The following is a 14,645-nucleotide window of genomic DNA, read 5'->3' on the forward strand; positions in this document are numbered from 1 at the left end:
AAGCAGTGCTGGGCAGATGCACCAGAGCTCGCAGCTCCTCTTGGCACCAAGGAGAATTTGTAATTCGCTGCTCAAGGAAGCCGGGCATGGACAAAGCTGATTGATTGATTATAAGCTCTGCTGCAGGCTGGGAGAGAACCCAAACACTGGGAAAACAGATCAGCAAGCACAGCCTGGACATATGTGAGTGTTATTTGTATATACAAAACAAGCTCCCTGGTGGAGGGGATCAAAAAGGTCCAACAGCCAGGAAAAAATTACATAAAATGGAACAAAGAAAAAGACTGAGGCACAAGGCAGATGAAAGCTGTTGGGACTGCACCGAGCCAAGTCAGAAATGCATTGCTGCTGCTGCTCGGCCTCAGCCTCCTCCTGCGGCACAAATCTGCCAGAAGCCCTTGTGCTGGCATGTCAGCTGAGCCCAGCAAGCCAAGCGCTGCCCGGCTGCCGCAGGCTCAGGACATGGACCAGAGACGTTCTTCAGCGGGGAAAAAAGCAATCCTGTCAACATCCTCAACGCCCCGCAGGGGCTGATAGAAATCACACATCTCTGATGTGAATTTGAAGCACGCAGCCAAGTCCGCAGGGAGCAGGAGGCAGGGAAGCATGCGGAGGATTCACTGCCGCGTGTGTCAGAGCGGCCGGAAGACAGCAGATCAAAGCTGGAATACACTGAATCCGCAGTTATGCTGCCGGTGGAGGCTGGTCTGAGGCGGCGTCTTTGCACTGTGCACATCCTCCAAGGCGATGAGATCTCTCACTCTTGTCTCCATTATGCAGAGGCGTCTGTATATAAAAATACATCTTCCTTTCCTAAGCGCTCTCAGCTCCCTTAGGGCAAGGTACACAGCACACAGGAGAAAGGTGAATTTCTGTCCCACAGCTAAGCGGTTTTCAGTGCTCTTTGCTTGGATGGGAATCTGCTCTGCTCAGGAAAAGCTGCGCCCAGGATCAGGCAGGGAAATGGAATACGGATTGCTCTGAAGCTGCAGGTTCCTGTGCAGGGGTATGGAGAAGCAGGGTCTGTGACGGTGAGCCAGAGACCTTGATTTAGGGTTAAACACCACTTATATGGCTTCCAAGCCCGGAGCAGCCCCTGCCCTGCCCGGCAGCACACGGAGCCCAGCAACCCAACCAGCCAATCAGGCAGGTGATCATGCATCGACCACGCGCGAGGCCGCCTAATGAGCTGCCTGGTCGCAGCTCCCACCTCTCCTGCTCAGCTCCCCCATCTGCCGAGGAGACACTGCCCCTCATGGGCCCCAGATTGACTGCAACATTCCCGCACACCCAGGCTCTCTGCTTGCTCTATGGTTTCTCTCACACATTTTTTCATGAGATCTCATGGGTGAGACTGGAAACTGGAAGACAGCAAGCAGGGAAAGAGTGGAGAAATCACTTGCCTTAAACACCTTCACTAGGAGATACACCCAGCAACCACGAAAACAGGTCCACTTCGTCCTTATTTACTCCTTTCTATGAGCTCTCTCTCCCCCTCTCTCTGCATGCATTTATTAGAGCTCCCTGCATGCTCTCACATCTCCCTGCTTTCTCTCCTGAGGCTGCAGTTCCTCCTTCAGTCTTCATCACACTCTTCACCCAGCTGTGCCTCTCTTCCCACCTTCCTTGTCCTTGGTGGAAGGGTCTTTCTTAGCATCTCTGTGTTTCAACTCATCCAGGGTCACCTCCCTGGAGCAAGAAGCAGAGCCCAGGAGTGTCCCAGGGCCAGACTCCACAACTCACACGCCAGGACACTGCAGTTCATAGCATGGGACCTCCAGCTGGCAGAGAAACAGCTCCACATTTAGTAATTAAGAAAGTAGGTCTTATCCTATGGGTTTTATTCTCCTCACTTGTTCCAACTCAGCTTTGATGCTGCAAATTGCTCCCTCGCACAGGTTGCAGCAAAAAGCTGTTCAGGACTGACGAGAATGCTCTGCGTTTTATTATTATTATTATTACGGAGAAATAAGCTTCTGGTCAAAGCAACGTGCATGCCAGGTCAAAGCAATGTGCATGCCAGGAAGTTCTCCGGCTCCCATGGTTTCAGTGGGGGGCAGTTTTCCATGACAGACTGAAGGGAAAAGGTCTCTTGCTGCACATTTGCATCAGACTGCGACTCAAGAAGAGCAATGACTCAGAACATGAACTCAGGATGCACCAGGAGAGAAATCTGCTCCTTGTGCCCAGCTTCCCTTCACACCAAGCGATGCTCCTCAGCTCTGAAATGGATTTGGTAGCTCAATAAATATTTCTCCTCTCTATTTTCCAGCATGTGGAGCACTAGAAATCTAGAAAAGCTTCCTGTTGGCACTTGATGAAATATTGATATGCAAAGGCTAAGTGGTTAAAAAAAAAAGTACACAAAAGGGTACACAAAAGCAGCAAAAGATGAAGATGCAACCAGATGCAAGCCATTACAGCCCAGAAGTCCTGCTTCTCACAAGTGCAAATCAGAAACCTCCATGCTTTGCTTTCACTAAGCCTAAATATCCCTCTTGGCCTCCTTGAGAAGGAATTGCGGAATTGCCCAGCAGGTCTCCATCCTGGAAAGCTGCCGTGCTCCTGGGTGACACAGTAAAGCTACAGAACCAAGGCTTCGGTGAGCAAGAGCTAAACACAAGCCCTACCTGGTTGTGTTCGTGAGATGAGGAGCCCTTCCCTCTCGACGAGGAACAGCTGCCATCCAGCTGCTCACTACAATCCGCCGTCCACTGCAAAAGGGATAGAAAGGATCGTGTGAAAGAAGAGCCAGGGCAGGGAGGCTGCTGGGTCGGCTGCTCTCGGAGACCACAGGAGCCACTGTGTCCATGGGAGCCCCCTGCGGGAAACAAGGGCAGATCTCTACGGCTTTGGCTCTCAAATGGTCCAAGGGGGAGAGGGAAGGGTCACAAACAACTGCAAGAAACCAAAAAAGAAGCTCTTGCCACTGAAAGCTTCACATGGTGATGCAAACATCTCCGGGGAGAAGCTGGCCGGCCCGCCACCAGCAGCAGCAGGTCATCTCTGCCCTAGGCATCCTAGGGAAACCTTCTTGTACAAACATCCCCAGTATTTCCTTGCAGGCTCCAACAGCATTTTTAATATATTAGGGTTAGCATGGCCAGCTCAGCGTGTCCCAGATCCAGCTTGATTACTGCTTCCCATGGAGTCCTGCACAGTTTCTGCATCTCCCCACCCTGTCTGGTTAATAACAGATATTGGTCCCAAGCTGCCAGGATCATGCAGCAGAACAGGCAAGGACACAGATCCCCCCCACCTCTAGCTAAGCACCTACAGAAAATTTTACGAAGGACAGAAAAGTTATTTCCACAGTAATGTTTTATTTAAAAAACAAGACCAAAAACCATAGCCCCCAATGGCACATTCTGCCTGTTTTGATTACATCTCTGCAGCTCACGCTGGCTTCCTGTCACGATGAAGGAAGCAAATGTTGTGGGATTTTCTGGCTCTACAGGACGACAGGCTGCTGAGTCTCCCAGGAGAGTGCAGCACATTGAAGAGGAGAACTGCTGAAAACAACCTACGACTTCTTCCAAAGTTTGATAGCAAGGTGCATGCATCAAAATAATTCTGTTTGGGGTCATGCCATCTAATCCAAAGTTCATTTTTTTTTCTCCTCCCAAAGATGAGGTAGATAGAACATTTTCAACCACTCCATTACTTAACTTTTCTTGCTAGAACTGCTTCACCAAGCGTTTCACAGAGTCACTGCTTGGGCGATGCTACGAAGAATAAATGAAAAATTGATTCCATATAAACAGCAGCCAACAGAGAACTTCTCGACACACAGGAGCAGCTCACGCATTACATGAACAGCCTGCACGGTTACAGAATTGGGAGGAAAATGCATTTTTCCTCTGACTTGATTCTCCTTTCTGGTGGGAACCAGGTTGGAGATGCACGTGTTAAGGCAATGCCTGTACTTCACCTTCATTGCATGAGCTCTAGACTCAATTGCCCTGCAAGCAGCTTGCAGCACACTGGCCTCTACAACATGCCCTTCTGTCCCCCGGGCAGCAGTTACTCCAGGATGCTGCTCTGGCCAAGCATCTCATACACATGGCTGAGTGGATTTACCCTCTCTCGGACAGCAGAAGCATCAGTACGGTCACAAGGAAGCGAGCCATGGAGAGATTAAGTCGACCAAAGTTAAAGATTAAGTTGCTGGCAGAACTGCACAGTTAAAAACAATTTTCTTTGCCTCAGTCCAGTGCTTTCACCATAAAGCATCCTTCTTCCTCCAGCTCTCATTAAAAGCGAACGTGCTGCCTTCAACCAGGCAAATCGATTCACCAGCCCACACCAGCTGCTGGTCCTCCTCCTCCTCCTCCTCCTCCTCCTCCTCCTCCTCCTCCTCCTCCTCCTCCTCCGCGATGCGCGGCAGGCGAGAGGCGCGGGCATCTCCTCTGCCGGGCAAGCTCAGTCGGCAGCCTCTGGACTGCGAGGCCCAGCCAACTCGGGCGAATCGCCAGAGCCCCGGCGTGGCAAAGCTCCTTCAGTCCCTTCTGGCCACCCTGTCCGGTCTGCGCGGCCGGGCTGAGGAGGGGGGCGGCGGCATCAGCATCAGCGAGGTGGGCGGCTCCCCCGTCTCTCCCTCCCTCCCTCCAGCTCCCAGGCAGGACCAGCAAGCCAGCACCAGTGGGAAGCGCGCGCACCATCATGTCAAAAAAAAGACGAATTGACTCCGAGTGCAGGGTATTCCAAGAAAAGTGGACTTCTGATTATTTTTTCACGGAGTACAAAGAAAGAGCTGTTTGTCTGATATGCCAGAATTCAGTGTCTGCGTTCAAGGAATACAGTTTGCGTCGACACTACGAAACTCAACATAAAGATAAATATGATTCTTTGGTCGGACAAGTGAGAAAAGATAAAATATGAAGACTGAAACATGGATTGACAACTCAGCAAAATACTTTTGTGAAGCAAAAGCAGCTCAATATATCATCACTTCGAGCAAGCTATCAAGTTGCCAAGCTCATAGCGCACACTTGCAGAGCATTCATAGAGGGAGAATTTGTTAAAGAATGCCTTCTTTCTGTTGCCAAAGAGATGTGTCCAGAGAAGGCGGATTTATTTAGTACAGTGAGTTTTTCAGGACCTACAATGACACGAAGGATTGAAGAAATGGGGGAAAATTTGAATCTGCAGTTGCAAAACTCCTCAAAAAAACTTTGCTATTTCTCATTGGCACTCGACGAAAGCAATGATGTTCGTGATTCTGCACAACTTCTAATTTTCATTCGTGGGACAAATGATTCTTTCGAAGTCACAGAGGAGCTTGCTGCGCTGAAAAGCATCAAAGGAACAACTACAGGAGAGGATATCTATGAGAAAGTTTGCCAAACTATGAATGATTTGGAGCTGGACTGGGGTAAACTATTCAGTGTGACAACTGATGGTGCTCCTAGCATGGTGGGGTCCATGAAAGGAGTGGTTGCACGCATTAACAAAGAGATGGACAAACGCAACCATTCACATCCAATAGCCATACACTGCATCATCCACCAACAAGCACTGTGTTGTAAATCACCGAAGCTGGACTCTGTCATGAAAATTGTAGTTTCTTGTGTTAACTTCATTAGAGCTCATGCACTAAACCACAGACAGTTTCAGGAATTTCTGTCTGAGCTAAATGTTGCCTATGAAGATATTCTGTACCACACAGAAGTCCGTTGGCTGAGTCGAGGGAGAGTTTTGAAACGATTTTATGACTTACTTCCACAGGTTTATGATTTTATGCTTTCTAAAAACAAGGAAGTACCAGAGCTCAAAGATGCAGAATGGAAATGGCACCTTGCGTTTCTGACAGATGTAACAGAGCTACTCAACAATTTCAATGTCCAACTTCAAGGAAAGGGGAAGCTCATCTGTGATATGTGTTCACATGTGAAAGCATTTCAAGTCAAATTAGAGCTGCTCATTAACCAAGTAAAGGAGGAAAACTCCTGCCATCTCCCCACAACTCAAAACCTGTCTGCAGAAAAACCAGCAGTTGCATTCCCAAACAAAACATGTATGGATGTACTAGAAATGTTGCAAAAGGAGTTTCAAATTAGATTTAAAGAGCTTCGTCTCCATGAACAGGACATACAGCTTTTCCGGAACCCATTTTCTGTTGACACTGAAACTGTTGATCCGATTTACCAAATGGAATTGGCCGAACTACAGACTTGTGACTCGCTGAAAGATGCATTCAAATCAAGCAGCCTTACTAATTTCTATGCATCTCTCCCCTCAGAGACATATCATAATCTCAGGAACCATGCACTCAAAATTGCAACCGTCTTTGGCAGCACCTATGTCTGTGAGCAGACTTTTTCCCGAATGAAACATCTGAAATCTCCAATCAGATCCAGACTAACTGATGAACGCTTGAATCACTTGCTACGACTAGCAGTGACAAATATGGAACCTAACATTGATCATCTCATCAGCCAAAAGCGGGCCCATAGTTCACTTTGAAATATTATTTGTTTTTGTTGATTACAATTGTTCTTCATTTTAAATATTGCATTCTTTTTCCTGTTTTTTTTTTGTGCACTACTACAAATAAAATATGTGCAGTGTGCATAGGAATTTGTTCATTTTTTTCCAAACTATAGTCCGGCCCCCGACAGTGTCTGAGGGACAGTGAACCGGCCCCCTGTTTAAAAAGTTTGAGGACCCCTGCCTTAAAACAATTTGCCACCCAGAATTAAGCCTCTTCTGATTTGGGAAGTGGTTGTAAAACTTTGCCTACTAATTTATTTCCAATTTAACTGCACTTCTCAACTTGGCACATTAAAGCAAGCAGCACTTGCCTGTTTGACCTGAAGCCCCTCCAGAACATCACTTCACAGTCATTTTCAGCCTTAGGTTAAAAAATGAAGTATGAAGAACTCTGGATTACTTGATTTTTTACATATATTTTCTCCTGTTTCTAATGGCTTTGATCCTCAATTTGTAAAGACCTCTTTTCAGCAAACTCTATTCTTAAAAAGGTTCTTTTGGGGGTTAATTTCTTTGGGCAGAGCTAATATAAAACAGGTCCAAAGCTCTGGATCAGATCCTCAGCTACAGCAAATCTGCATAGCTCAGATAAATCAGCTAAGTGCTACTTATATCAGATAAGCAGCAGATCTTTCCTATCTCTCTTAAGCAAGTTTCTGTGTGACCGACTATGGAACATTTGCTTTTATGATCTCCAATGCCATCGCATTTGGAAATATGGTGCAGTAGAAGGGAGAACTAGAGCCCTTCCTGAAGTTCATGGAAAATTGGCTTCCACTCACTGTAACAACTGCTGCTCCCAATTTACAGGTGAAACAGTGGTAGGTAACCCCTAGAGCAGAGCATGAAATGAAAAAGAAAACTTGAAACAAAACCAAATATTTTGGAATTCTTGCATTTCCTGCTGCACAACACTGCATGTTTTTCAAAAACTGCAAGCGCAGCTTTTGCACCGTGAATTTTTCAGCTGGCTCGCATCTTGTATGGAAATAGCAAGGATTTTGGCATGATTCATCATCTAAAAATTTCAGAAACAAGTTAGGAAGGTCTGTGCAAAACACAAAGCCACCCAGCCGTGGCCCTGATGGGGCTTACCCAGCTCGGCTCCCTTTGCCAACATGAACTCCTGGCTACTCAGCGGAGCCAATCTGGCAGGAGGGATCCTCGCCCGGCACCAAAACAGCCACAGCAATGAGGTGGCAGGGACTGGGTCGGTGTCAAACTCTGCTCAGAAGGGTTCCTGGATGGGTTCTGCTCCTTCCCCCCATCTTCCCCCCGTTGCAAGCTCCTTGCAGACAAAGCTTTGCTGTGGCAGCCTAATTAGCTGGGCAGCATTTGATGATTAGAAAATGTTACATAGCCCCAGCCTGAGCCCCCTCTGGAGCGAATCCTTGGGAAAAGGGAAGTGACTCACTTCTCTCCCAGGAATCGGTATCCCATCCATTATTAAAAACCTCCCATGCTTTTTCAGCACTGTGAAGGCTTCATGGATATTGCTTCATTAGCCAAGTGCCACCAGGAGGGAGGGAGAGAGGGAAGGATGGATGGATGGATGTGGCAGCACTGATCCGCCGTTATCCAGCCCGTGACGAGGCTGCCAGGGACTTGGGGACGCAGCCATGGGGATCCAAACACATGTTTTCCACTTACCTTCCACCTGCATCAGCCAGGGAAGGCCCCTGCAAATGTGCATGATGCCCCCGGACAGCTTCCCGCAGGGCTGCCGTACCCGTCTGAGGAGCCAGCTGAGCATCGGCCATGTCCCAGCCACAGTCAGGGCTTGAGAAGCACCCGCAAAGAGTCCCTTTGGCAGGGGATCAGTCCCCCGGTGACTATGCAGGACCTGGCACGACACCCTCCTGCTCCGCTGCCAAGGTTTCAGCAACCCCTGGCGCAGCTTAAACGCAGTTCCAGTTTCAGACACCTAATGATGGCCATAACCTTGCTCCTATGATCTTTCAGACAAAGGCCTTTTTATTATTATTTGGTCCCTATAACCAGCATGCTAGTGCTCTATAACCTGACTATTTTATTTCATCAGGATTCCTGCAAGGTAGGAAAGCACCTCTGTTGCCCTCATGCTATAGCAGGAGGATCAGGGTAGCCTAAATCCATGAAACAGCAGGGAGCAGCACTCACAGCTCGCCCTGGACAGACCTTCTCTAACACTTCACTTTTTGACAGTTCGCATCTTCATCAAGTGTCTGGCACCAGATTCACAGGATTTCCCTCAGAGCAACAGCAGATCAGCAGATTAAATTTCTCCTTACATTGAACCTCAAATGTCTGCTTGAAAAAAATGACATGATCCTGACGGGATCTGTTCCTAATGACAACACCAAGCCACATCCTCCCTAAGCGATCCCATGGTTTGCTTGCTTGGTATTCACATCCTCTGCAACGGAGCAATTTTCTTCCCTGATATAACAATTATGGAGAAAGCAAACAGGTTATTATACATATCAAAATGCGCAGCAGTTAAATGCTGTTAGGGAGCATCTGGGGCTTTTGACTGCTTTTGCTCATTCGGTCTTTTCATTAAAATCCCTGAAGGCCTCTGTATGTGGATGGAAGTGGTGCAGGCAACTAGGCCTGCAGAAGCAATTCTCAGAACTGAATATTCCTCATAAGAGCCCCTGCAACTCATCCCGAGCCAGGCAAAATATTCCGGCATTTTTTCTGGCGAAGCATTGGGCTGACTGGAGGCAAAAAGAGGGATTCTGCTCTCTTGGCCCTCTCCTGCATCCAGAGGTGCTCACACACATGCTGTTGGCCACCTCTGTGCACCCCTGGGAGGACAGCATGGTCCAACCATAGTTATTTTCTTTTATGTGAAATGGGAACCCCAGAGAAGTCACAACTTCAGGTCACATCTTTAGGCCACTTAACAGAAAAATCAAACGCGGGTGGCAAGAGATCTTTTCTAAGCACTTGGAGTCCTCATATTTGGCTGAACAGGAAAGTTGTCCAATCAGTGGCTTCCCTATAACTCCAGTCCCCTTGTTTTGCATCCCGTCTTAAACTGCATCCTTCCCTCACCTGCGAGATGTTGGACTGCATCTTCTCACTCTCTCCGTCCTCCTCTGTTTTATCCGTCAACAAGCCTTGGACTTGGTACTCCAGGACGTAGCTGTCAATGAATCTCTCCAGCTCCTCAATTTCCTGAGAACGGCTACTCCCTGCCTCGGAGGAGGCAGACGCCACAGACGAGTTTTCCATCACTCCAGGTAAGAAACTGAGAACAAAAGGGGCCTGAGAAAGAAAAAAGAGAGAGAAATTAGTTCCTTGTCCTCTAAAATGCCCAGTCTCTCCAGAAATGCCTCTCACACACACACCACACAGATACCCCAGTCTTCCTTAAGGGATAATCATGAGCATCTATTTTGACTTTCTACAAATCCACTAATTATAAAAGATGCCAGGTTGGAAAAAAGAGCAGCCAAAGTCTATTGGTTATTGCCGACGGGATACTTTTTGCTCTGCTTCTTGGTTTCCACCAAGTCTTCAAACCATTCACCAGGATCCATGCCCTATATCTTCCAGTAACCATGAGGGCATTTCCTTTACTATATAGCTCATGGTGAGAACAACCCAAGAACTCAAGAGCAATCCCACTTAGAAACTGTTGCATGTCGCCCTGGACCAACAGGAGACAAGAGTTTTTTGACCATACCTACTGTATGCTCCATTTTCGGAGGTTTGCATGTGGAGTGGAACTAGAGATCACACCAGAATTTTTATGACTTTATGACAGTTTTAACATAAGGTATCTTCAGGAGGTGAAAATCTTCCCTGACAGATTCTAGGAATCCCACGGATACCTCAGCCAAGATGTTGAACCTTTAGATAGAGACCATGAGTGATTTGCTAAATGTTCTGTGTGCATTATTAAAACATATTCTTGATTGCTATAGCCAAAATACAGAGCAGAAAAAAAGGAAAGAGGATGGAGCAAATACAAATAAATGCAGAAATCATATTAGATAGTGAGGTGCTAGAGCTTCACTCAGCTACCTAATCATCTAGAAAGCCCAGGGTACACTGGCCTCCAGTTCATACTCCATGAGTACAGCCATTTCAGGTGACCCAGTGTGTGCCCAGAAAGTCACAGGCTGGAAGGGATTTCCAAAGGTTGTGCAGGTTATTCCACACCCTTAATTCTGCCATTTTCCATGGAGTTTTCTCAGCAACTGATCTGCCTGATGCTGGTCACCTAGCAGCTCCACGGGGCTGATGTGTAAATACAGATTCTGCCTTATGAAGATTGAATCCAGGAAGAAGAGATAATACATTGGGGAAATATTGCTATATAAGACAGCACATACATACATATGTATAGATAGGAGTCTTGGCCTCACCCAGGTCACTCTTTTGTTCTTACTGAAGGACACTGAGGACTCCCACACAAGACACTTGCCCACCACATGAGCAGGAACGTGCTCAAGCTGTATTCAGATGTAGCATGGAACCAGCTTTCACACCTGAAGTGGAAATGGGGCATATTTGAGCTCCTCACCTTCACAGATCCTATCCAAAACACAATTTAGGTAATGATAACCATTAGATGCCTGTTCTGGAAGCTGAACCAGGTGCTCTAGTGGTATTTAGACAGGGAGGGTTAATATGTACATGTAGATTAGAATCATAGAATCATAGAATGCTTAGGGTTGGAAGGGACCTCTAGAGATCATCTAGTCCAACCCCCCTGCATACGCAGGGGCACCTAGAGCACGTGGCACAGGACTGCATCCAAGCGGGTTTTGAAGATCTCCAGAGAAGGAGACTCCACAACCTCTCTGGGCAGCCTGTTCCAGTGCTCTGTCACCCTCACTGTTAAGAAATTTTTCCTTAAGTTCCTATGGAATTTTTGATGTTTCAGTTTCCGGCCATTTCCTCTAGTCCTATCAGTGGCCACCACTGAAAAGAGACCAGCACCGTCCTCTGCACTCCCTCCCTTGAGGTACTTGTAGACACTGATTAGATCCCCTCTCAGCCTTCTCTTCTCCAGGCTGAACAGGCCCAGCTCCCTCAGCCTCTCCTCATAGGGCAGATGTTCCAGGCCCCTGATCATCCTTGTGGCCCTGCGCTGGACTCTCTCCAGAAGCTCCACATCCCTCTTGTACTGTGGAGCCCAGAACTGGACACAATTATTGCTAGCAGAGTAAGAAGCCGTTATCCAGGGGCTTATGTTACCACCCCTATTAGGATAGTCTTATTCAGTGCACAGATCATCACAGAATTAAGAGTTCTGCTGCAAAACAAAACCAGACCCTATGCATATGCCTACCAATAATCCCATCCTCTCTTCCCGAGACCAACACATGTGAACACGGCCTCCCCAAACACACACACTTATACTTGACTTCAGAAGCCATGAGAGCCTCTTTTCCATACCTCTAGGTATGGAAAAGGCACAGAAAGGGACTCATGCAGTCACCTGAAGATACCAACACACCCCATGAGCCTCACAAAGATATATTCACCCTCACAAAAACAGCCACAGTGTTTTACTAAGCAAGATGGGGATTTACAATGATTTTCAAAGCATGAGGCATTCTCTGCCTGAGGACTTGCTGTACAAATGCTGAATCACAGCCCAGTGCTCATACAATAAACCTGATGCTCTCAGAATGTACCAGATTTCACGTGTGCACTCAGATCAAGCGCAGAGTCACCTGGGCTGCTGTGACAGGCGAGTTGCTGGAGGGAGGAGAGCATTGCGTCGTGCACAGGTCATCGCTGCAGAGGTCATCGCTGCACAGGTCATCACTGGGAGGTCTCACAGACAGCGACTGCCCACAGCACAAGTGGCCGAGGGCAGCTGCGTTCCCGGCACAAGCTCATGGAGCTGCAGGCTCCTTGCTAATCACACGGCACCTTCTGTGCCTCTCAGCTCCCAGTCCCCAGAGATCTTTCATAGATTAAACACGGAAACAGTGCTAGGAGAGGTGACAGTTACTACAGATCCCTGCATGCTGCAAAATAAACACGGCAGCCCCAGAACACAAATCTCTTTGTAGCAAACTCATTTAGGTCTCCCAAATGCTCCAGCCCAGCAGCAGGCACAGAGTGTTCTGGCTCGTGGGTAGTCAAGACCACAGAAATGGCAGGGATCTTCAGACAATGCAGCCCTTGACTATCCTGGCTGAGGGGGAAGGTGAGCAGTGAAACCAAAAGACAGGAAAATCCATCAAAATTAGTATTTTCCATGTGATATATAGCCTGAGGAACTGTCTGCCACAAGAAATCAGGGAGCTTAGGGTCTCACCAGGATCCTCAAAAGGAATAAACACAGCAAACATCCAATTTATCCTAGGGAGAAGAAAGGGGAGTTCCTACCACATTGCGGGTCACGAAAGTTTTATCCCTTGCCTGTTTCACTGAAGACTAGCGTTTACAGTCTGTTTTGATACAAGGAGAAAATCATCAAGCAAATCCTCAATGAGTCACATGCCATCCAGAAAGGAAGAAGAAAAATCTGTTCCCAGCTCGTGTAATTTCCAGCTCCCGAACTACTGCTCATCTGTCACTTCTGAACAATTGTGGCTACATTTGGAAGCAGCTTTGAACGAGCAGTTCTGGCCTAAGGATTTCATGTGCACACGGAATTATTCCCAAATGTGCCCAGACTGTCAAAAAGGCTCATTATGTAGATCAATATCACACATTAGCTCCTCAGTAAAATTGTGTGGCATGGTGAAAAGGAAGCAAAAAAAAAAAAAAAGAAAGAAAGAAAATATTAAAAAAAAAAAAAAGAAAGGAGCCCCAGAGATCATGGAGCCCTAGGGGAGGCCACGCTTGTCACCCTCTGGCTAATTAAAGCCAATTATGGAATGGAAAGCACCAATTATTAAGTAGAAAGTGCTTAAAAATAGAGTTGAAACCTCAGCTGGGAGAATAGGTGGCTGTAACACACGTCCTCAAGGGCATGAAATATGGGTGGGGATGATAAATTGGTGGCGGGAGCAGCTGATAGAGGTACCATGATTTAATGGCATTGCTTCCCAGACGGAGCTCGCTGCGGGGGCTCAGCAGGCGTAGCCAGGGGGTCTCTGCCATCTTCTGTGGCTGCATGAACACTAGAAAGGTCCTGCCATGTATAGGTAACAGTGGTGGAAAGGAAGCCAAGGCAAGATTGGGAAGATCCCAATATGTCACTGGGATATGGAAAACATGCATTATGCAAAATAAAGCAGAACAAGAGCTAGTACATAGCACTCTACTTTTTGGTGGAGGGATCAGCCCCATGACATGCCAGCATTTTGATGGTCGGAAACATGTCACACTGCAGCTTGAAATGGAAGACATGCTAGGGGAATTGGTTTGCCCAAAAGTCATGAATTCAGCAAACACAAATCGCAAGTTTGGGATGTTTCTAGACCCCTAGGGAGAAGCCCTTTTGTCCACAAAAACAAGCCAAGTTCTGGTACCTTCATCTGCCTCTGAAGGAAACTGTAAAAACAAACAAACAAACAAACAAACAGCTTAGCAGAAAGAAAATTACTCTGTGCTCAAGGAGCAATGAGTTATCACATCGCGTGGTGCAGGGCTGTCATTTTACACCAACACCCTCAGAGCAGATGAATGGGCACTGACAGCAGACAGCCTGGGTAGCAAGTTGGTTGACAACCAACTCTCGTAACAAGATGAAAGACTCACATCGCCCAGGGTGTAATCTGCTTTATGTGCTTAGTCTGCACAGAGCCCGTGTGAATCATGTAATGACATGGAGACCAGCAACCCAACGTGGTTACTCCAGCAATAGCTCTGTAACCTACTTATGGTACCAGCTCCGTGATCGATATGTCACTGCCACCAAATATAGTGCCTCAGTAGAAAGGCAACATGCACGGAGCCAGCGCGAGATGCTGAGGATTTCCCCAACCCTTGTGCATTGCCTGGGGGCTGAGCAACTCAGATTGGAAGACTGTGCCTATGCAAGTGCTGTCAAACGAGCACCATGAGGAATTCATGCTTTGACAGCACTCTCTTCCTACAGGCGGGTTACTTGGTTAGCACCACACTTCCCCGGCCACTACAGATAATGGGTAACATCCAGACTCAGTGTTGGCCCTGTTTTGAGCAAGGAGGCAGACTACAGATCTCTCTCAGTCTCTTCCAATCTGAATGGTTTTGTGATTCTAGGAGATGTT

The 14,645-nt window shown here is 47.4% G+C and overlaps 1 protein-coding gene and 1 long non-coding RNA gene across 2 annotated transcripts in view; one reads left to right on the forward strand and one right to left on the reverse strand.

Annotated features, from left to right (window-relative positions):
* Positions 1-14,645, forward strand: part of LOC148595417 (uncharacterized) — a 379,015-nt gene that overhangs the window by 77,742 nt on the left and 286,628 nt on the right. The gene's annotated exons all lie outside the window — the stretch shown is intronic.
* LOC148595418 (CBP80/20-dependent translation initiation factor-like) overlaps positions 1-14,645 on the reverse strand; it is a 119,709-nt gene that overhangs the window by 73,580 nt on the left and 31,484 nt on the right. Inside the window, exons 2-3 of the mRNA XM_088520845.1 lie at positions 9,532-9,744; positions 2,631-2,714 (exon numbers count right to left, since the gene is read on the reverse strand). Coding sequence (XP_088376971.1) covers positions 2,631-2,714; positions 9,532-9,711 — 264 coding nt within the window. The 5' untranslated portion in view covers positions 9,712-9,744. The remainder of the gene's footprint in view (positions 1-2,630; positions 2,715-9,531; positions 9,745-14,645) is intronic.

The sequence above is a fragment of the Tinamus guttatus genome, unplaced genomic scaffold (assembly GCF_059628265.1).
Source record: "Tinamus guttatus ecotype Peru unplaced genomic scaffold, ASM5962826v1 Tinamus_guttatus_pri_ptg000103l, whole genome shotgun sequence".
NCBI lineage: Eukaryota > Metazoa > Chordata > Aves > Tinamiformes > Tinamidae > Tinamus > Tinamus guttatus.